The sequence below is a fragment of the Stegostoma tigrinum genome, chromosome 5, assembly GCF_030684315.1.
Source record: "Stegostoma tigrinum isolate sSteTig4 chromosome 5, sSteTig4.hap1, whole genome shotgun sequence".
NCBI lineage: Eukaryota > Metazoa > Chordata > Chondrichthyes > Orectolobiformes > Stegostomatidae > Stegostoma > Stegostoma tigrinum.
In genome coordinates, this window is record NC_081358.1 from 91,331,127 (window position 1) to 91,352,574 (window position 21,448).

The window sequence follows — 21,448 nt, forward strand, 5'->3', positions numbered from 1 at the left end:
AGGCATACGGCATGTTTTCATTCATCAGACGGGGTATTGAGTACAAGAATTGGCAGGTCATGTTACAGTTGTATAGGACTTTGGTTCAACCACATTTGAAATACTGCGTACAGTTCTGGTTGACACATTACCAAGAGGATGTGGATACTTTGGGGAGGGTGCAGAGGAGGTTCACCAGGATGTTGCCTGGTATGGAGGGTGCTAGCTACGAAGAGAGGTTGAGTATATTAGGATTATTTACATTAGAAAGACGGAGACAGGGGGACCTGATTGAGGTCTACAAAATCATGAGGTATAGACAGGGTGGAGAGCAAGAAGCTTTTTCCCAGAGTGGGGGACTCAATTACTAGGGGTCACGATTTCAAGGTGAGAGGGGAAAAGTTTAAGGGATATATGCGTGGAAAGTTCTTTATGCAATTCTTCGCACATTGCCAGCAGAGGTGGTAGAGGGGGGCACGATGGCGTCATTTAAAATGTATCAAGATAGATACATGAATGGGCAGGGAGGAGAGGGATACAGATCCTTGGGAAAAAGGCAGCAGGGTTAGATAGAGGATCTGGATCGGCGCAGGCTTGGAGGGCTGAAGGGCCTATTCCTGTGCTGTAATTCTCTTTGTTCTTTGTTCTAAACTTTTGTGCATTAGAGGCAGGAACAGAAGAAATTATCAGACAGACAAGGAAATGAAAGAGACAGTGAACAATTGGTTTCTGTCTTCACAGTACAATACACAACTTACAAACCAAAAATGGATGTAACTCAGGGGCTAATAAGTGAGCAAATTAAGGAAGATAAATCAGTGGAGAAAAGTGCTGCAAAATAACCAGGGCCTAAGATTTGATATTCTTGGGGCTTGATGGCCAACATCTAAGTGCTGTTAAAAGCATTTGGTGCCAAAATTGTGAATGTGCTGGCTATGATTGACCAAAATTTCTGAGATTCCAGAAAAGTCCTAGCAGGTCAGAAGTTACAAAATTAAACACCTAACTACAGATCAGTTATTCTCCATAATTGCTTGGCAAATTGGTAGAATCTGTTATTCAGGAAGTTGTAACAATACACTTAGAAAATCATAGTATGATCAAGTAAAGTCAGTATGGTTTTACAAAGTGAAAATTATACATATTAGCATTATTTGGAGACGTAAGTAGAAAAGTAGGAGAGATTTTCAAAGATATCTGATAAAGGTGCTACACAAAAGGCTAAAATGCACGATAATAATTCTAGGGGTTGGGGTTGTGATATTAATGTGGGGTGGATGATTGATTAAAAGTGGAAGAAGCAGAGTGGGATAAATGGGGCATTTTCAAATTGGCAGGCAAATCATTGAGGGGAATGTTGCAAAGTTCACTGCTGGGACCTCGGCAATTAGCAATCAATCAAAAGCATAATTTTTTTTTAAAAAGTGTGAAACTTGGACATGTTGATATTCTGACAGAATTTGGCGTACCTGTACAAAAACGTTAAGTTAGTAGGTTAAATGAGCAATTAAGAAATTAAATGGCATGTAAGCCTTTATTGCTAGGGGATTGGAGTACAAAGATGAAGTGGAGGCAGTGACGTACGAGTAATGTCCCTGGACTTAATAATCCAGAACTACAGGCCAATGTTTTAGAAACGTGGGTTTCATCACCACCACAGCAGTAGGTGAGTGTTAAAATCATTAAGAATATCGAAGTAAAAGCTAGCCTCAGTGAACATGTGACTAGTATTGATTGTTCTAAAAACCAGTCTGGTTCTGTAATTTGGGGCAGAAAATTTGCTGCTGTTAAATCTTACTGAAATCTTCTCTAATTCCTTCCAAAAGCTTACAAGATTTCCAAGTCATTTGCTGAACTTCTCAGAAGATCTGATATCAAGTATTGCTCTCGGATTTCTACAAAACACATGAAATTCAGGATGATTTTGAGAAACGTTTTCCTATTATGCACAGGACAGATGGCTTGACTGTGCAACTGCTTTTCCTGCCTGTCCAAAATGTTTCCAACTGAACAGAAACAAAACAAACAACAGTCACTGATTTATGTTACTGTCAGTGATTAGATCAGTTATTGTTTGCACTTTAGCCATATAACCTATAAGAGGTTACCAATTCTTCTGAGGCAAAATGTAATAAATCAGAATTTAAAGAAACCAGCTACCATACAAACTAAAGGATATAATATGTTTGAGTTTGAAATAGAGTTACAAAATCAGTACTTTCTGCAACAGTAGTAAGTCATACACTTAAAAGGATTGTTAAGTACAAAAAAATTTCCTTGCAAAATGCCAATCCAAGTAGAATCTTGAGACAAAATAAATACCAACATGCTGAAGTCCTCAGTTTCAAAGAATTACAATAAAGCAGCAATTTAAGCTTTGTTTAAGTGCTTATTTCCAGTGTTGTGAATGCAAGTCAGATAGATGAAATAATCTACCTATCACAGCTGGTGACTAAAAGACTGAGTATTTCTTTTGCCATGTACTGTTCTGAGCTTACTGCAGATTATCTTTCCAGTGTCACATTAATGTCTGAGGTGGGGATCACGTTTCAGTCCATTACTTGATGTCAAGCAGGATGATAAATTTATGTGAAAAACAAAGTCTTGGCTTCCTTTGCATAAACCCCTCTACCTCCAAATCTTCCAAATATACACAGATAGGCAATCCACTTTTATTACCACATGGGAGCATTCCAGTAATTCATGACCAGGAAACTTCATGGAAATACTGTCCAGAGTCTTACACACACACAATATGCTAAGTCAGTTAGCTTGGCATTTCCACACCCAGGAACTGCAATATGAGTACACAACTATTTCTGACTGAAATTTCACTTGTTCCTCACTGTTAGAATTCAAACGTCAATGAAAATTTATGTTAATGAATTTGAAAATACACTGCATGAAATGTTCAAGCATAAAGCATTGAACCATAATCTGGTTTCATACAACAAAACAATCCTAAGCAAACCTACTTTCACCTCAAATTCTCAACACGCTTTGATTTTAAAAGTACTGTAAGAGACCCCCCCCCCCCCCCTCCGCCCCAGATCAAAATGCTAACTTTATGGCCCCAGACTGACAGCCAACTCCAAATTACGACTTTTTATTTTCAAAAGTAAAAAAAAAAGTGAGTTGCAGGAAACTTAAATAAAGCCACAAGATTCCATAGTTTTAAACAAACAAGACCACTACATAAGTTATCATACAAACTTTGATACATATGCAATTTATTTCTGTCATTGAATATCCCACAGCGCAATCAAGTATGACCGAGACAGATCCCATGGATTTTTCAGTAACTTTCTGCAAACATTAATGACAGGTTTGAGTATCAAATCTGATTAAATTTCACATGATAAGTCAGTTCACTTCGTTTTTACTGATTTAACCTTAAACTCTGTCAAATGTGCTGTCATACACTGGCTCAACAAATGATCCAGGTCTAGTCAATTACCTTTGTTTCCTGGGTCTATTCCCCTCTCGACACCAAAAACTGTCCTCCAAACACTTATTCTCCCACAACTCCAACTTTTCACCAATATCCATTTTAGAGTCTCATCGCAGTTGCCTTTCAACAATACAGCTCAACAAATAACTTCTGCATGACATTGAGTTGTAGGAACAGAAGTAGGCCATTTAGCCCATCAATTTAGCTCTACCATTCAAATGAGATTGTGACTTTCCTGCCTTGACAACCATTTACAGAAAGGAATTCCACAGATTCAGTATCCTATGAAGAAACAAATTCCTCTTCATTTCTGTAGTAGATGGGCAAGTCCTTATTCTGAGATTCAGCTCGCTGATCCTAAACATTATCAGAAAGGGAACCAACCATTCCACATCTGTTCTGTCACGTCTTTGAAGAATCTTGTATGCTTAAGTAAGATCACCTCACATTCTTCTAAATTCCAATGAGTACCAATCCAATCTACTCGACCTGTCAGAAGACTTCATACTCAGGATTAGCAATAGTGTACATTCTTTGAATTGCTTCCAAAACCTCTACTTTGATTAGGGACCCAAATCCTTTCCAACTGTTGATTAACTAGAGCCTTGTATAGTTTTAGCGGGACTTCTCTGCGTTTATACGCCATTCCTTTTGAAAAAAAGGCAAGGATTATATTTGCCTTCCTTCCTATTGAATGAAACTGAGGAAGTGGTGGATGTTGGTGCAGTTACAATGTTTCAAAGACATTTGGATGAGTACATGAATAGGAATGGTTTGGGGGGGATATGGACCAGGAGCAGGCAGGGGGGCTAGTTCAGTTTGGGCTTATGTTTGGTATGAACTAGTTGGACCAAAGGGTCAGTTTCTGTGCCGTATGACTCCTTAATCGCTAGGTGATGTAGCTTTCTTCATTTAAATAAAATGCAGCTCCTGTAGTCTTCCACCAATGCATGACCTCTCATTTTCCCCATTCCATCTTCCATCATTTTGCCTACTCGCATAACCTGTCTCTATCCTTCTGCAGACATATTTGAGTCATCCTTACCATTTGCCTTCTGACTTATTTTTGTGCCATCCACTCATCCAAATGATTGACATATTATAAATCATTGTGGTCCGAGCACTGACCTCTCTGCCATACCACTTGGTATAGTTGTCATCTTGAAACTGCTCCACTTTAGCCAATCCTCTACTTATACTAATATATTTCCTCCAACACCATGGGTGTTTAAAGAACCAAACCTTTGGTTCATTATCAAAAGCCTTTAATAAATCCAAATGTATACACTGCTTTCACTTTATCTATTCTTCCACCTCAAGAAATTATAATAAATCTGTCAAGAGCTATGCCTCCTTGATCATATTATGTATTTCAGTCTTTTATAGTAAGACTCTTAACATTTTCCCAATAACAGATGTTAATTGCCTATAGTTACCTTTTTTTGTTTTCTTTGTTAAGTTTTTTTTTAATCTAAGAATTTCTGGATGATCGCTCCCAGTGCATCCACTTTTTCTGTTGCTCTTAAAATCCAGGATATATTCCACCAGTTCCAGGGGGTTTATCAGTCCTTAGCCCCATTAGGTTTTCTAGTACTTTTTCTCTAGTGCTGGTTATTGAATTTATTTCCTGTCCTTTTTGTCCCTTGATTATTTAGTAACTTTGGAATGTCAAATATCGTGAAGAGTGATGCAAAATATTTATTCATATCCTCTGCCATTTTCTGATTCCCCATTATTCCCCAGACTTACTCTTGCAGGAGCATAAAAAGCTAGCAATCAAGTTTGTTGGGTAATAGGGAAGGCAAATGGAATCTTTGGCCCGTTTCTATATTTAAAGGAAATCTTATCATCCATCTGAATATTAATTGCAAGTTTCTGGTCAAAGTTTATCTTCTTATTATTTTGATCATTTTTCCTAGATTTTAAAATTTTTACAACCCTCTGGCTTACCACCAGTCCTTGCTGTATTATACATTTTTCTTATTTGATGTTATCTTAACTTTTATCCATGGTTGGCTTGTCTCTTTCTTAGAATCCTTGTCTTTCTCTCTTTCTTTCCTGGGACTTCGTGAGCTCTAGCTACAGAACTATTCAGCTGCAGTCACTAGATCCACAACTACACAGTCTTTATGCAGTTCACCTTGTGGTTCCCTGCCACAAGGCTAAAAATCAGTGCTTGTATCATGGAGAGTTAATCTCTTAAGTCTCACAATTCACTGACCTTCAGACCTCGTCTTTTGAACTGCTCTTCTATGATCCCTAAAATGTCCTGAATGACCTACGAAAAAATTTGCAATTAGTCTCTCCACATTGTCGAGAAGAATCAAACACCTCCACCCAGCAACTCTGAAACTGTGTGCTTTGAATGTCATATTTCACAGAGAACGTTGGCTGACCTAATATAAAAACTGGAGGATTTTAACATAGCTTTACAAAAGTTCCACCCAATTTAGATTCAATATGCTGTCATTTTTGTTTTGTGTCATATGGCTGACAGAAAATGAGAGTCCCTTTCCAATCACAAAACGTGACCAAGTGGAATTGGAAGCGTAAACTGATGAATGTTGCTTTAATTATAAGATGTGGACTCGAGCCATATCATTTGTGCTGATGTCTGCTACAATAATGTAAACACTGCTGTGGTGATAGCAATCTTAAAAAAAAGTTACAACTTCTTTTGGGGCAGCATCGTGGCTCAGTGGTTAGCACTGCTGCCTCACAGCATGAGGGACCCAGGTTGGATTCCACCCTTGGGCAATTGTCTGTGTGGAGTTTGCACATTCTCATGTGTCTGTGTGGGTTTCCTCTGGTGCTCCAGTTTCCTCCCACAGTCCAAAGATGTTAGGTGGGCTGGCCATGATAAATTGCCCATAGTGTCTACAGATGTGCAGGCTAGGTGGATTAACCCTAGGAAATGCAGGATTCTGGGACGGGATGGGTCTAGGTGAGATGCTCTTCGGAGGATCAGAGTGGACTCTTTGATTCTTGCCAATTGTTAGTTAGAGCACTGCATGCAAGTGACATTTTAGTTCTGTCCCCTGTTAATATGCACTCTGCCTCCCATTATATATTCCTGCCCTATCTTAATCCTGTTTTTATCACTCCTTATGCATCCTCCTACCCTTTGTCCCACTCTTATTCTTCTCATTTATATTTCTTCATTTGCAAATTTTTCTATTATCTCTTTTACCTTAGTTTAGTTTAATCACTTCCAGTTACTCCCTTTCCGCTGTTTTTCTTGATCGTCCCTCTCAACCAGTCTGATTTTCCATTTGTAGATCTATCTTGCAGATCTCTGTGCAGGAATCCATTGATAGGTCAGAATATTGATTTGTTTGATATTCAGAATTAATTTTGAATAAGGAGTGGCATTCACCAAGTTTGCATAAAACAAATGAACAGATGAAGCAAGTGAAGAATGCATATATATTATCTTATATAAAACACTTGTTTTTGGAGTATATAACCTTTCCTTTTTTTCCTTGGTGCAATATTATTGAAATTTTATTCAATCAATAGACAGTACTGTCAGGTACTTACCATTGACCAAAGTTCAATGTACAATCAAAAGCATGATATGCTTGCGATGCCATAAAATGCTTGGACTGTTACTATTCAAATTTCGAGACATTAAACCACAGCAATTTTAGCACTAATTATTTTAATGAGTTTCTTTTCAAACATATCAAGATTTGAAGCGTCATAATATTTAAGAAATGATTTCAAGGCTGAAAGAATAAAATTCAAGGTCCTTTCAAAACCAAGGATGAAATTCAATTGTTTTTCAAGGCTTATGCAGAATTACCGGGGTGCATTTGTATCACTGTGCTGACCACCTTGATATTGTTTGCCCCAAGATGTTTCCTCCTAGATCAGTTTGGGGATTCTGTAGTCACTCATGTGGGAAACATGGCCCGAACCACCTAAGTTTTATTTTCTTTAGGGTAGTTTCATGTTGTTGAGCCCAGCACAATGGGTGGTCTCATTCTTTGTGATTTTGTCCTGCCATCGCATTCTCATGATGAAGTACAGATGTGTGTGGCGGAAGTGTTCCAAAGTTTTGATATGGTGTCTATGCAGATCCAAGGTTCTCCGTCTTACAGCTGGAAGATCGGAAAGTGATCTGGAACAGTTTGATTTAGTCTTTGGTATAATGCCACGCTGTTTCAAGAAACGATCAATGATTTCCTTTTGAATAAAATGACCAATAGCATGTTCAAACAAATAACAAAGCAGCAATTTGTTGAAGAGTAAAGATTTTTACCTGACCATACTAACTTGTTCCTCAAGTTCCAGATCTAAAAACTGTAAAATGTAGAGGAGGTGACGTTGCTCCACTCTTTTCAGGCAATCAAGTTCAAACACTTGAAAATCCATCAAGTAAGTTAGGGCGGCACGTGGCTCAGTGGTTAGCACTGCAGCCTCACAGCGCCAGGGACCCGGGTTCAATTCCAGCCTCGGGTGACTGTCTGTGTGGAGTTTGCACATTCTCCCTGTGTCTGTGTGGGTTTCCTCCGGGTGCTCCAGTTTAGTCCCACAGTCCAAAGATGTGCAGGCTAGGTGAATTGGCCACGCTAAACTGCCCGTAGTGTTCAGGGGTGTGTGGATTATAGGGGGATGGGTCTGGGTGGGATGCTCCAAAGGGCAGTGTGGACTTGTTGGGCCGAAGGGCCTGTTTCCACACTGTAGGGAATCTAATCTAAGTTCTTCCACATTGATATCCAGGCACATAATGGAGAAAGTGGATTGATGCCCATTTTTCCTGATCATGTTACCTTGTAATCAAGTCCTTCCCTCAGAAAATTACCAGTTGCTAACTGATGTTAATGGCTTAACATACTGACAAACCTAAACACCAAACACAAAGGTCCAAACGAGCTGTAGAAATTACTAGTATATTTGATAGTCCACTGCACAACTAATCCTCCTGTGGAGGAGCTGAAGAATGCGTAAAATGTACGAACTTGAGTAACAGAAGTCTTTAAATGTGAAATATTAAATAGCAGAACAAAGCAAATCTTGGAACATTTGTATGAAACAGAATTTGTATCAACTATCTAAAATATATCATTTTCACAAAAGGAAAGTACTGCAGATTCTGGTGATTTCTACAAAATTAGGAAGTGCTGGAGAAACTCATTGGTCTGAAACATCATAGAGAGTGGAAAAATTAAGTGCAAAAGACGCTTCTTCAGAACTATAGAATCATTTTTATACTGCTAATCAATGATCAGGCTGGCACAAGAGGCGAGTACCAGGCCAGAGGTAAGTCCTGGAGCAGAGGCCGTCATGAAGAGGTGAGTCCTGGAAGCGAATCCCAGAGCGGAGGCCGCTGCGAGGAGGTGAGTCCCAGAGTGGAGGCCACTGCAAGGAGGCAAATCCCAGGTTGGAGGCCGCTGTGAGGAAGCGAGTCCCAGGAGCAAGTTTTGGGGCGAGGCTGCCACAAGGAAACAAATCCTGAAGGGGCGGCCACCACATGCAAGCGTGTTCCAGCCTGGAGACCATCAGGAGAAAGCAAGACCTTGATTTTGAAGCCTGCTGTAGGCTGGAAGCTCGGTGCTAGCACAGACATGGTGAAAAAGACTGTAATTTGAGTATTTTTTAAGAAAACTTTATTCTTGTGCTGGAAGTTTCAACTAATAAGAGTACTTTTTAAAACAAAATCTTTGTATTTCTACTTCGTTTAGTATTCTTTCAACTCTGTAACAAGTACTTAAATATCTGCACCTCAGTATCCTGTATCAAAGTTAGGGTCATGAGCGGCAACATTGCAAACTCTCACTGCAATTTGAGTGCACGTGACAATAAAGCCAATTCTAATTCTAATTCTACAGAGAATAGGGAATAAAGAAAATTAGTGCATTGGTTACACTTCCATTTTAGCTGATGAAATGCTTATGACATTATGACAGGTTTCTGGGCTTAAAGGATGGTATTAATTTAAGTTTATTTTGCCTGGTTAATAAGTGCTGTAAAGAAATGCTTTAATTGAATAGTTTAATGTGGGCATCTGTTCAGTCACATATAATTTTAAATACTTCCTTGCTGTAAACATACTTATAAGTCTGACCCCTGTAATTTAGTCTCCAGCAAAATTTAGAAAACTAGTATGAGTGAATGCAGAGTGCAGAACTTAGAGTAAGTCTTCAACTATGTAAGGCACAGTATATTTAAAGTTAGATGGCATATTCCATGATCTTGATGGAAATTTTATGCGGTCCCTCTTGCCCCCCAGGCCCACCACAATTATAGGAATAAATTGCAATCACTTGCCTTTTCTGATGATCCATTTTATTAAAATTCCAATACTGCTATAAAAGGACAACATCTTTCAAACTTCTTCAACGAAAATATCCACTTTTCTTGAAACTAAATCTCACAACCAGAAATTAATGGAGTCAAATATTGGTCCTTCAGTGCCACAGTCTCCACTACAGAATCTTGCACACAACTTCATTGTCTTGAGGGCAAAAAACATTTTACTTGTTCACAGATATCAATCGTGCAAAAATATCCATCAGCGTGTAAAGGATCGAACATGTCTACCCCTTCCGCTACTTCCTCCACTGAACTTTCCTCTTGAACTACCTCCTCCCCATGATGGTCCTGCTCCTCGACCCCTTGATGTACGATCACGAGGACTTTGACGGTACCCTGAAAACAAAACACAAAATACCAGTGAAATATATGTCTCGTTTCAGTTGCAAATTAGGCCAAAGTTTTGTTGGGGGCAGAGAGGTTACTGTTAAAAAAGGAAATCCCATGTTCTAAATTATAAAATTCATTTCAAACACAACATGTAACTTTGAATGAATTATAACTATTTTCCCTAAGGAATTTAGTTAACGGTGAAACAAAAGCAAAATACTACAGATCAATAATACAAATCTGAAATAAAAACAGAAAATACTCAAATAGCTCAGGTCTAGTAGCATCCCATGAAGAGAGAAATAGGATTGATGACCTTGACCTGAAATTTTAATTTTTTTTTTCTGTCTACAGATACTAAAGATGCTGAACCTAGAATATTTTTAGCATTTTTCTGTTTTCATTTCATCCTTCAGTGATTTTTTATTGAGTTGCTATCTCACTTAGCTGTCCTATACTATACATACTGTCATATACCATGTACTCTTCATTATTGTCTCCCTTCAGTCTTAAAGTATCCATTTGTGATAGAATTATCAATATTCCAATTGAAGCATATCGTCACATATGAAAATTGCTCTTTGCTAAACATGATAAATATTAGAAGAACCTTTTCTCCTCTTAACAGAGGATATGAAGTAGATTTAAACTACATATCAGATTAAATAGCAACAGATGCAACAAATGCAACTGTGAAGATTCACACTGACTTCTAATTAGGAAGCCTGCTGTTGTAGTATAATCTCACCAACTTGTGCCTAACAACTAGTTATCTAATGGTGGGGTAGCAGAAAACTTCAGAATCCAAATGGGCAACTTTAATCTACATCACGAGAAAGGTGAGATAACAAGGTGAAGAGCTGGATGAACAGAGCAGGCCAAGCAGCATCAGAGGAGCAGGAAGGCTGACATTTTGGGTCTGGACCCTTCTGCAGCTATCCTGACCCAAAACCTCAGCTTTCCTGCTTCTCTGATGCTGCTTGACCTGCTCTGTTCATCCAGCTCTACACCTTGTTATCTCAGATTCTCCAGCATCAGCAGTTCCTACTATCTCTAACTAGAAAGGTGTGTTTGCAGGCAATGCATTGTCTTTAAAAAGGGATTTTTCTGGATGCATAAAAATGTGTCCAAGGGACTACTGTACTTCCTAACAGGGGAGAGAAAGAAAAAAAATCGGAACATTGGTTCTAATTCCTCTTTTTGTTTTCCTGTGTTTTTAAATTCCATTGATATGATTATCATTTGTATTTGAATTAACGTACATGTGAATCTCTGATCACTAAGCACAAACACACACATACATTAGTGACTAAACATTTTCACAACTGTGGAAAAATGGCAATAGGTTCTTCTGAGCTTTTATCTTGTGTTAAAACATTTTATTACTTAATAAAAGGCTCCAATCAACAATTTAATGGATTTAGGCAATTTTTAACCACTCTTCCAAACAGAATATCAACTCCTTTACTTACTTGCAAGTTACTTCAATAGCAAATGTGTCAAATCATATTCACTGTAGAATAAAAAAGTGTCAACTCTTTGCTGAGCAAAAGTTGCCCAACTTGAAACTGAAGTTTCATGCCTTCCCAATGTACCTCTGGCTGTTAAGATTCTTAACCCTCAATCTATCCATACAAGTATTATGAAGTAAGAACTGCAAGCAGATTTTCAGTAGCTTCACCTGTTGAAGGCTGTCTTGAGGGCAACCCTTTGTTAAAGTTGCTTTGACCACCTCGATTTTCACTGTATGTACCACGGGGACTATTCTGGACACTCCAGCTTGACCCACGTCCTCCTTCACGACGGCTGTAATTTCCTACAGTAAAAATAAATTTCTTCAAAAAGCATTCTAAAAATTATTACTAAACACATAATGTATTAGAAGAATGAACACAAATTACAGCTGAAAAAAGTTCCCTCATCTTTAATGTACTTAAAATTTTGCATTGAATATACCTTCACCATGCAATCATTAAACACAGACATAGCAGAGCTTCCCAAGGAGTGGGAAATTGGCACATGTTCAGAAGGTCAAGAAAGCCACAAGAAGACAAACAGATATGCACAGAGGAGTGGGAGAATGATTTACAAGCCAAACCATAGCATGCTTCCCACTGCTATCCTGGGTAAGTAGAGCTGCAGTGGGCATCCTTCCCAACAAGAGGATGCCATCTTTTCTGTTGCATATTCTTGAATTTTGTTAACAGTTAAATATTGTGCAAACAGATATAAATATGAAATGTAGTATTGTAGTACCCCATTCATCCAGACTGTTTGCTGCATAAAAAGGGCTTGAAATACCACCGCACAAATGAAATTCTGTAGAAATGAAAGGGACTTTAAAAAAATTGTTTATCCATCAGAAAGAACAATTGTGATACTGTTAAAATTAAATTCACAAAATAATCTGCAGAAGAAACATTTTGCTGCAGTGAAACTTATTCTTGCAGCAAGGTGGCCAGTTTTGATTCTTACGTTTTACAGCCAAATGCATGAGATTTAAAATATATTTGTAGCCAAATGGAGACTTGGAATTTGTTTATTTAGGGGACACATGAAATTTCACATTTGTATTTATGCAAGTCTGGAAGTAAGTGGCATTGAAAGTTACATTTTTGATTGATGTTATGCACTTTTTATATAGAATTTTGATAAGATTACAGTTGCTTAGTTAATGTGTTAATCTTTTCAATATATTGAAAGCACATTTGCATCATTTTATGAAAATTTTTAAATTTAAACTCTAAATGAAAATAGAAAGAAATGAAACTATTAAGAAACACAGTAAACAAAAGATACTGTGTGGACAAAACTTGTATTATTTAAATAAATGCACTTGCCTAATAACACCAAAATTATTTATTTGCTTTACATTTACGTTTGGGGTTACAATTCAACGACAATCTGCAATTAACTCATCTAAGTAGCTACCAATATGAGCCTAAACAGAGTTTCAAAGCCCATTAATCTGCATGTAACACTATACTGACCTTTGCCTTGTTTTAAGCCAAAATCTATGATATATTTATGATCCAGGAATGAGAAGTAAAAGGAATAGTTAATTTCACCTCTTGTCTTTAAGCCCAGTGACATTCAAGTCACTTGTACCCTGTATTATTACCTCAACCAAGATGTATGAGAAAATAGACTGAGGATTTTGTGGTCTTTTACCTTCACTAACAAGGCCATCAATGGTACTTACTATTGTATATACTAGTTAATCAATTAACTGCATTTGTTTCGCTCAGTTGAAAAGATTGTGTATATTAAATTCTTTTTTACATTTAGAGATGAGGTGCTCCAGCTGATGTAAAACCATTATTAGACTATTTTCAGGTGAGAGAGAGAGGTACAGATAATAAGGTACTAGGTAAAGACTGGACAATAATCACCAGTATTAGCAATGAAAAGAAAAGGAAGAAACCTACTTACAAGAAGTTAATCAACATATTCAAGGCAGTTGACAATATGTACAAACAGTGAGTGAGGTTAATGCTTTTGTAGGATAGTGTTCAGAGATGGAAACTATCAGAAAAAAAGCTAAAGCTGGGCCAATGAGTTTAGGTAATTGGTTGGAACAGGTAATATGTTTCAGATAAAGATGATAAATGAAAAATGTATTATAAAAATCATTTCATATTGTGCAATTTTGATGCAAAATATAATTTAACCACTTGGTTTTAACGGCTAAATAAAAAGGCAATTGTTATGGGACAAAAACATCATTTAAGGGATATAGGAGAGGTCGTAAACTAATTACTTACACTGGGTGATACCAAAAATAAATTACTACTTTAGGCACTATGCTGTCATCTTTAGCAATAAAGAACATTAATTTCTTTAGCCACCTCCACATAATATTCAAACAATTTACATTGAGGGGTGTACATTTGCTGAGATGTATAATGCAAGTTGCAATTGTTCAATGAAACACACATCAATTTGTAGCCAGTTGCAGTCAGTGATTGATGAAACAGGCATAAATATGCAACTGACTTGGAAGAAACTGCTAACTTTCAGTGTGGCACTACTTTAAGTTTCTAAATGATAACTGCAACAAATTAGTGTGTGCATTTCTGGTGAATGGCAAGCTTATTAAAATTGTTGAGTGCAGTAAACTCTACATGAAACATATATGGATTTCTCGTGCGAAATGGAATTCTCATTCATGGCTCTTAAAACACAGCCTTATTTCCATGCTCCTTGAACCAGTATTGTATTTGTGTGACTGAGTCCTACATGCTCATTAGCATTACTGTGCTGTCAGTTCATGTTTCAATAGCACAATTCATTCAGACAATTATAGTGTGAGAAGCTGAAGTCTAATAATATAGCATAGTATTGTAAGGAGGACCCCATGTGGATAAACATTCCTTACTTCACCAATTCTGGTGTAAAAGAAATTCTCCAAACCTCTTTCCTCATTCTTAGTGAAAGTTTTAAAATGGTGACCTTTCCTCCCCCTTCACTAACTTCCAAACAAGAGCAGACAATGGGAAATAAAATGTGAAAGCTTTAAACTTTTTTTTAAATGCTTGATTAAAATGCTCTGTGGAACTAATCCCAGTATCTCCTCATAGATAATGGGAACTGCAGATGCTGGAGAATCCAAGATAATAAAGTGTGAAGCTGGATGAACACAGCAGGCCAAGCAGCATCTCAGGAGCACAAAAGCTGATGTTTCGGGTCTAGACCCTTCATCAGAGAGGGGGATGGGGAGAGGGTTCTGGAATAAATAGGGAGAGAGGGGGAGGCGGACCAAAGATGGAGAGAAAAGAAGATAGGTGGAGAGGAGAGTATAGGTGGGGAGGTAGGGAGGGGATAGGTCAGACCAGGGAAGACGGACAGGTCAAGGAGGCGGGATGAGGTTAGGAGGTAGGAAATGGAGGTGCAGCTTGGGGTGGAAGGAAGGGATGGGTGAGAGGAAGAACAGGTTAGGGAGGCAGAGACAGGCTGGGCTGGTTTTGGGATGCAGTCAGGGGGAGGGGAAAAGCTGGGCTGGTTGTGTGATACAGTGGGGGGGGAGGGGCTGAACTGGGCTGGTATTGGGATGTGGTGGGGGAAGGGGAGATTTTGAAGCTGGTAAAGTCCACATTGATACCATTGGGCTGCAGGGTTCCCAAGCGGAATATGATTTGCTGTGCCTGCAACCTTCGGGTGGCATCATTGTGGCACTGCAGGAGGCTCATGATGGACATGTCATCTAAAGAATGGGAGGGGGAGTTGAAATGGTTCGCGACTGGGAGGTGCAGTTGTTTACTGCGAACCAAGCGGAGGTGGTCTGCAAAGCGGTCCCCAAGCCTCCGCTTGGTTTCCCCAATGTAGAGGAAGCCACACCGGGTACAATGGATACAGTATACCACATTGGCAGATGTGCAGGCGAACCTCTGCTTAATATGGAAAGTCATCTTGGGGCCTGGGATAGGGGTGAGGGAGGTGGTGTGGGGGCAAGTGTATCACTTCCTGCGGTTGCAGGGGAAGGTGCCGGGTGTGGTGGGGTTGGAGGGCAGTGTGGAGCGGACAAGGGAGTCACGGAGAGAGTGGTCTCTCCGGAAAGCAGACAAGGGTGGGGATGGAAAAATGTCTTGGGTGGTGGGTTCAGATTGTAGATGGCGGAAGTGTCGGAGGATGATGCGTTGTATCCGGAGGTTGGTGGGGTGGTGTGTGAGAATGAGGGGGATCCTCTTAGGGCGGTTGTGGCAGGGGCGGGGTGTGAGGGATGTGTTGCGGGAAATGCGGGAGACGTGGTCAAGGGCGTTCTCGACCACTGTGGGGGGAAAGTTGCGGTCCTTGAAGAACTTGGACATCTGGGATGTGCGGGAGTGGAATGCCTCATCCTGGGAGCAGATGCGGCGGAGGCGGAGGAATTGGGAATAGGGGATGGAATTTTTGCAGGAGGGTGGGTGGGAGGAGGTGTATTCTAGGTAGCTGTGGGAGTCGGGGGGGCTTGAAATGGACATCAGTTACAAGCTGGTTGCCTGAGATGGAGACTGAGCAGTCCAAGAAGGTGAGGGATGTGTTGGAGATGGCCCAGGTGAACTTGAGGTTGGGGTGGAAGGTGTTGGTGAAGTGGATGAACTGTTCGAGCTCCTCTAGAGAGCATCCCTACCTACATCTGTGACACCACCCACGCCGTCCACCTCCTCCAGCACTTCCAATTCCCTGGCCCCCAACACCTCATTTTCACCATGGACGTCCAGTCCCTATACACCTGCATTCCGCATGCAGATGGCCTCAAGGCCCTCCACTTCTTCCTGTCCCGCAGGCCCGACTAGTCCCCCTCCACCGACACCCTCATCCGCCTAGCTGAACTCGTCCTCACCCTCAACAACTTCTCTTTCGATTCGTCCCACTTCCTACAGACAAAGGGTGTGGCCATGGGCACCCACATGGGCCCCAGCTATGCCTGCCTCTTTGTAGGTTACATGGAACAGTCCCTCTTCCGCACTTACACAGGCCCCAAACCCCACCTCTTCCTCCGGTACATTGATGACTGTATCGGCGCCGCCTCTTGCTCCCCAGAGGAGTTCGAACAGTTCATCCACTTCACCAACACCTTCCACCCCAACCTTCAGTTCACCTGGGCCATCTCCAGCACATCCCTCACCTTCCTGGATCTCTCAGTCTCCATCTCAGGCAACCAGCTTGTAACTGATGTCCATTTCAAGCCCGCCGACTCCCACAGCTACCTAGAATACACCTCCTCCCACCCACCCTCCTGCAAAAATTCCATCCCCTATTCCCAATTCCTCCGCCTCCGCCCCCAGGATGAGGCATTCCACTCCCGCACATCCCAGATGTCCAAGTTCTTTAAGGACCGCAACTTTCCCCCCACAGTGATCGAGAACGCCCTTGACCCTGTCTCCCGCATTTCCCGCAACACATCCCTCACACCCCGCCCCCGCCACAACCACCCAAAGAGGATCCCCCTCGTTCTCACACACCACCCCACCAACCTCCGGATACAACGCATCATCCTCCAACACTTCCGCCATCTACAATCCGAACCCACCACCCAAGATATTTTTCCATCCCCACCCTTGTCTGCTTTCCGGAGAGACCACTCTCTCCGTGACTCCCTTGTTCGCTCCACACTGCCCTCCAACCCCACCACACCCAGCACCTTCCCCTGCAACCGCAGGAAGTGATACACTTGCCCCCACACTTCCTCCCTCATCCCTATCCCAGGCCCCAAGGTGACTTTCCATATTAGGCAGAGGTTCACCTGCACATCTGCCAATGTGGTATACTGTATCCATTGTATCCGGTGTGGCTTCCTCTACATTGGGGAAACCAAGCGGAGGCTTGGGACCGCTTTGCAGAACACCTCCGCTTGGTTCGCAATAAACAACTGCACCTCCCAGTCGCAAACCATTTCAACTCCCCCTTCCATTCTTTAGACGACATGTCCATCATGGGCCTCCTGCAGTGCCACAATGATGCCACCCGAAGGTTGCAGGAACAGCAACTCATATTCCACTTGGGAACCCTGCAGCCCAATGGTATCAATGTGGACCTCACCAGCTTCAAAATCTCCCCTTCCCCCACCGCAACCCAAAACCAGCCCAGTTCATCCCCTCCCCCCCACTCCGTCACACAACCAGCCCAGCTTTTCCCCTCCCCTCCACTGCATCCCAAAACCAGACCAGCCTGTCTCTGCCTCCCTAACCTGTTCTTCCTCTCACCCATCCCTTCCTTCCACCCCAAGCTGCACCTCCATTTCCTACCTACTAACCTCCATCGCACCTCCTTGACCTGTCCGTCTTCCCTGGACTGACCTATCCCCTCCCTACCTCCCCACCATTACTCTCCTCTCCACCTATCTTCTTTTCTCTCCATCTTCGGTCTGCCTGCCCCTCTCTCCCTATTTATTCCAGAACCCTCTCCCCATCCCCCTCCCTGATGAAGGGTCTAGGCCCGAAACGTCAGCTTTTGTGCTCCTGAGATGCTGCTTGGCCTGCTGTGTTCATCCAGCTTCACACTTTATTATCCAGTATCTCCTCATGGCTAGTTTCTCTTTTCTGGAGTGAGCCTAATGAAATGAACTACAATTTTAACATCCTTCTAATAACTGAGCAGAAAAATGAATTGAAGATTAAATGCAAAATCAAACTCAGTTTTCAAACAAAATTAGCCAGAAGTTAAAAACAATCTCAGTTTTCATTCTCTGATTGCTATCTTAGGAATTGCTGCTAAGGTCATTACTGAAAGACCAGTCTAAGTTTGCTGACAACATACCCTTGGTAGAAGAGACCAAGAGGTTGCATTGGACAAATGACCATTTAGATAAGGTGGTGGAGAACAGCTGGCACAAATGAATCAAGTTACAAGGCAACATTATGGGGGAAAAAGTTAAAACTTTTTCTGTCTGTAAGTGCCAGACTATTCCAGCAGTGCGTGAGGAAATGTGGAAGCATGCGAAGAAATACTGATAGTTCAGAGAACATGAAAATGTAAACACAATTTAAACATTCACGAAAGGACAGAAAGATGATGTGAAATATCTTTAAGCCAGGCAAGATGAAAATTAGTTTAAAAACGTATTCATAAACCTTACACAGAATGTTTTTCAGTGTTATTTTGCAAAATTTGAATGACGAACAGAAACAGCACAATTGGGAGTACTGTGCAATGTTCATACGTTTAGCCACTACTGAATCTTAAATCAACAATAAACTAACTTGATTCTCCCCATACAAAAAATTCTTGATAAGGATTAATACTTAGGTCCTGATCAATGGAGTAATGATGGAGCAATTAACTGAACTGAATAATTTATTTTCAAAACACCCTGCCAGCCCAAAGTAAATACCTGAAAACTCTAAAATAACATTAAAATTCAATAGCAATAGAAATCTTTCCATTTATGAAGAACATGTTTCTTATTTCATGTATTGTATAACTTCTTTATGCAAGTGATAGAAATGAAGGGCAATTTCATATGAATTGCATTTTATTTTAGACTTGAATACAGTAATCCACTTCAGAAAGAAGTGTTATATCTAGAATCCACAATGGCAAATCCTGCATTTCTACACAGGTATAATTGAAAATACTAGTATATCTACTAATTGAGAATTTAAAACCTTTTGAGCTAATTTAGAGTTAAAAATGCAGTTTAGGATTAAACGTGTCAGCTTTGTGAATAGCCAGGTGTTGAAGTAGTAAGATGAAAAACATGTATAATGTTTAATCTGAAATTTATTAAAGAGTGTCAGTATTGTACATTGACTAATGTGCAGTATTTTGTTCATTCAAGAGTTAGAATTTGAAAGTGAATGCAGAAGAAGGTTTATTGAACTGTAATGAGTAGTTAACAGATTTCAGTTAATTATTTATTTTTCATGGAATTTTGTACTTAGTTTAATGTTAGTGTATAGAATATTAACATATGATAACCAGTGGCAGTATCTACCACCTCACCTCCCCTTGAACTGGCCTAATATTACCAACAGCAGAGATAAATTCCTTTTATGTAGTCTCAATATTAGAATAGCAAACACAACTGCACCACTATAATTTTAATTCCCAGACCAGTCATCCTTAGAACCTCTAATTAAGATTGCCAGTTTAGTGCCAAATTTAATCCCATTAATCTGGGATGGATTCAAGCCCCTTTGTGCCAATAACTATCATGGATGGAATATGGTGTATGATCAATCACAATCAAAAACTATTACGAGGAGAGATACTTACTGCCCAAATATTATTTCAGATAAATTCAAATATTATCAGGTTTACAATGATCATAACAGATTAGATACCATAAATACTTTCTACTCTTCATACGGATCAACATTTAATTGTTTTACACCAAAACAGAGGCACCAAATTACTTACGATTTCTGGTGCTAGGATGAAGGAGTCCTACTGCGTGACCTGGAAGAAAAGTTAGATCTTCTACAAAGAGAAAAAGAATAATATTAATAAAAGAACCACCATCTGTGTTACTTTGTCTCATTTCTAATTTATTCAATGCTTCTATTGTACTCCCATCTTTTTTTAAACAAAACCTTACAACTGTCACAGCAAACACATTGTTGTGACAGAGAAAGTACAGGAATTATTTGTTTGTCTTGGACAATTTTTTTTCCTGAATTCCAATCCCACTATCAGGGAGGGAGGGTCAGGACATCACATCTGGGTCAGATTCACATCAAGAATAGGATTCAAAAGGGTGAGCGCCTAAGACTGCAAGGTCATCACAAGGCCCTCCAACATTAAAAAAAATTGCAGCCCCACCATTAGAAGTAAAAGATGCCAATGCAGGTAGGGGAAAAGAAACAAGCAACAAATATTAAATTAACAATAAAAACTTGTATATAGAAATGAAGAGAGCAGTTAAAATAAACGTTGGTCTTTTAAAAAGATAAGACTTGGAAACTAATAATAGTAAAATAGGAAATGACAGAATTTGAATGCATATTTTGCACTTATCTTCATGGTTGAATGTACTAATGAAATCTTAATAATACTACAAAATCAAGAGGCAAATGGGAGGGAAGAATACCAAAGTAAATGACTAAGCAAAGTAATGGGACCAATGACTGACAACTCCCTTGAAACTGATAGTTTGGGACCATAGCTGCTGACTAAATAGTTGCAGAGACTTGGTGCACTGGTTGTAGTCTTCCAACATTCCTTAGAGCCTGAAAAGATCTCAGCTTTAAAGAACAGAAATACTGCAAATGTGACACCAAATTCAGAAAAGAAGGGACAGAGGAAGCAGGAAACTATAGACCAGTTAGTTTATCTTCATTGGAAAAAGTTTGGAATCTGACAGTGAGGAAGTAGCAGCAGGACATTTAGACATACACAATACAATCAAGCAGAGTTTTTTGAGAATTAACAAGCAGATTGGATAAAAAGAGAATAGCAGATGTAGCATAAATATATTTCCAAAAGACATTCAATAAGATTCCATATGAAAAGTTATTACACAAGATCACAATGTTGGGGACAATATAGTAGCAGGAGTAGATGGATTGGTGAACAGGAGAGTTGGGATAACTGTTATGGGTAATTGTCAGGTTGGCAAATCGTAACAAGTAGGTGCCATGGGGATCAATGGTGAGGCTCGACTAATTATGCATTAATGACCTGGATGATAAGACAGTATTTTGTAACCAAGTTAATTCATGGTGGAAAGATAGGTGGGAAAACCATCTGTAGGGAGGATTTCCAGAGTCTGCAAAGAGATAGATAGATTAAGTGAATGGACAGAAAATTATGCAAGTATAATTCGAGAAAATGCAAGGTTTTCCACATTTAGAGAGGTGCTACAGAATTCTGCACTACAGAGTTGATCTGGGTGACCTCTTAAAATACAAATGCTTGTGCATTAAGGAAATAATTAGGAAGACAAATGGA

The 21,448-nt window shown here is 39.9% G+C and overlaps 2 protein-coding genes across 8 annotated transcripts in view; one reads left to right on the forward strand and one right to left on the reverse strand.

Annotated features, from left to right (window-relative positions):
• The window catches only part of rnf41l (ring finger protein 41, like), a 30,588-nt gene extending 22,541 nt beyond the window's left edge, over window positions 1–8,047 (forward strand). For all 5 annotated transcript variants that reach the window (XM_059646137.1, XM_059646133.1, XM_059646136.1 and 2 more), the window contains exon 7: window positions 1,806–8,047. The gene's annotated coding sequence lies outside the window, so the exon portion shown is untranslated. The remainder of the gene's footprint in view (window positions 1–1,805) is intronic.
• A 1,615-nt stretch (window positions 8,048–9,662) lies between these two features.
• virma (vir like m6A methyltransferase associated) overlaps window positions 9,663–21,448 on the reverse strand; it is a 97,629-nt gene continuing 85,843 nt past the window's right edge. For 2 of the 3 annotated variants that reach the window (XM_048529476.1, XM_048529477.1), the window contains exons 23-26: window positions 19,919–19,978; window positions 12,335–12,397; window positions 11,760–11,894; window positions 9,663–10,084 (exon numbers count right to left, since the gene is read on the reverse strand). In XM_048529476.1, the coding sequence (XP_048385433.1) occupies window positions 9,948–10,084; window positions 11,760–11,894; window positions 12,335–12,397; window positions 19,919–19,978 (395 nt within the window). In that variant the 3' untranslated portion in view covers window positions 9,663–9,947. The remainder of the gene's footprint in view (window positions 10,085–11,759; window positions 11,895–12,334; window positions 12,398–19,918; window positions 19,979–21,448) is intronic. The other variant, XM_048529479.1, reaches the window with a different exon arrangement.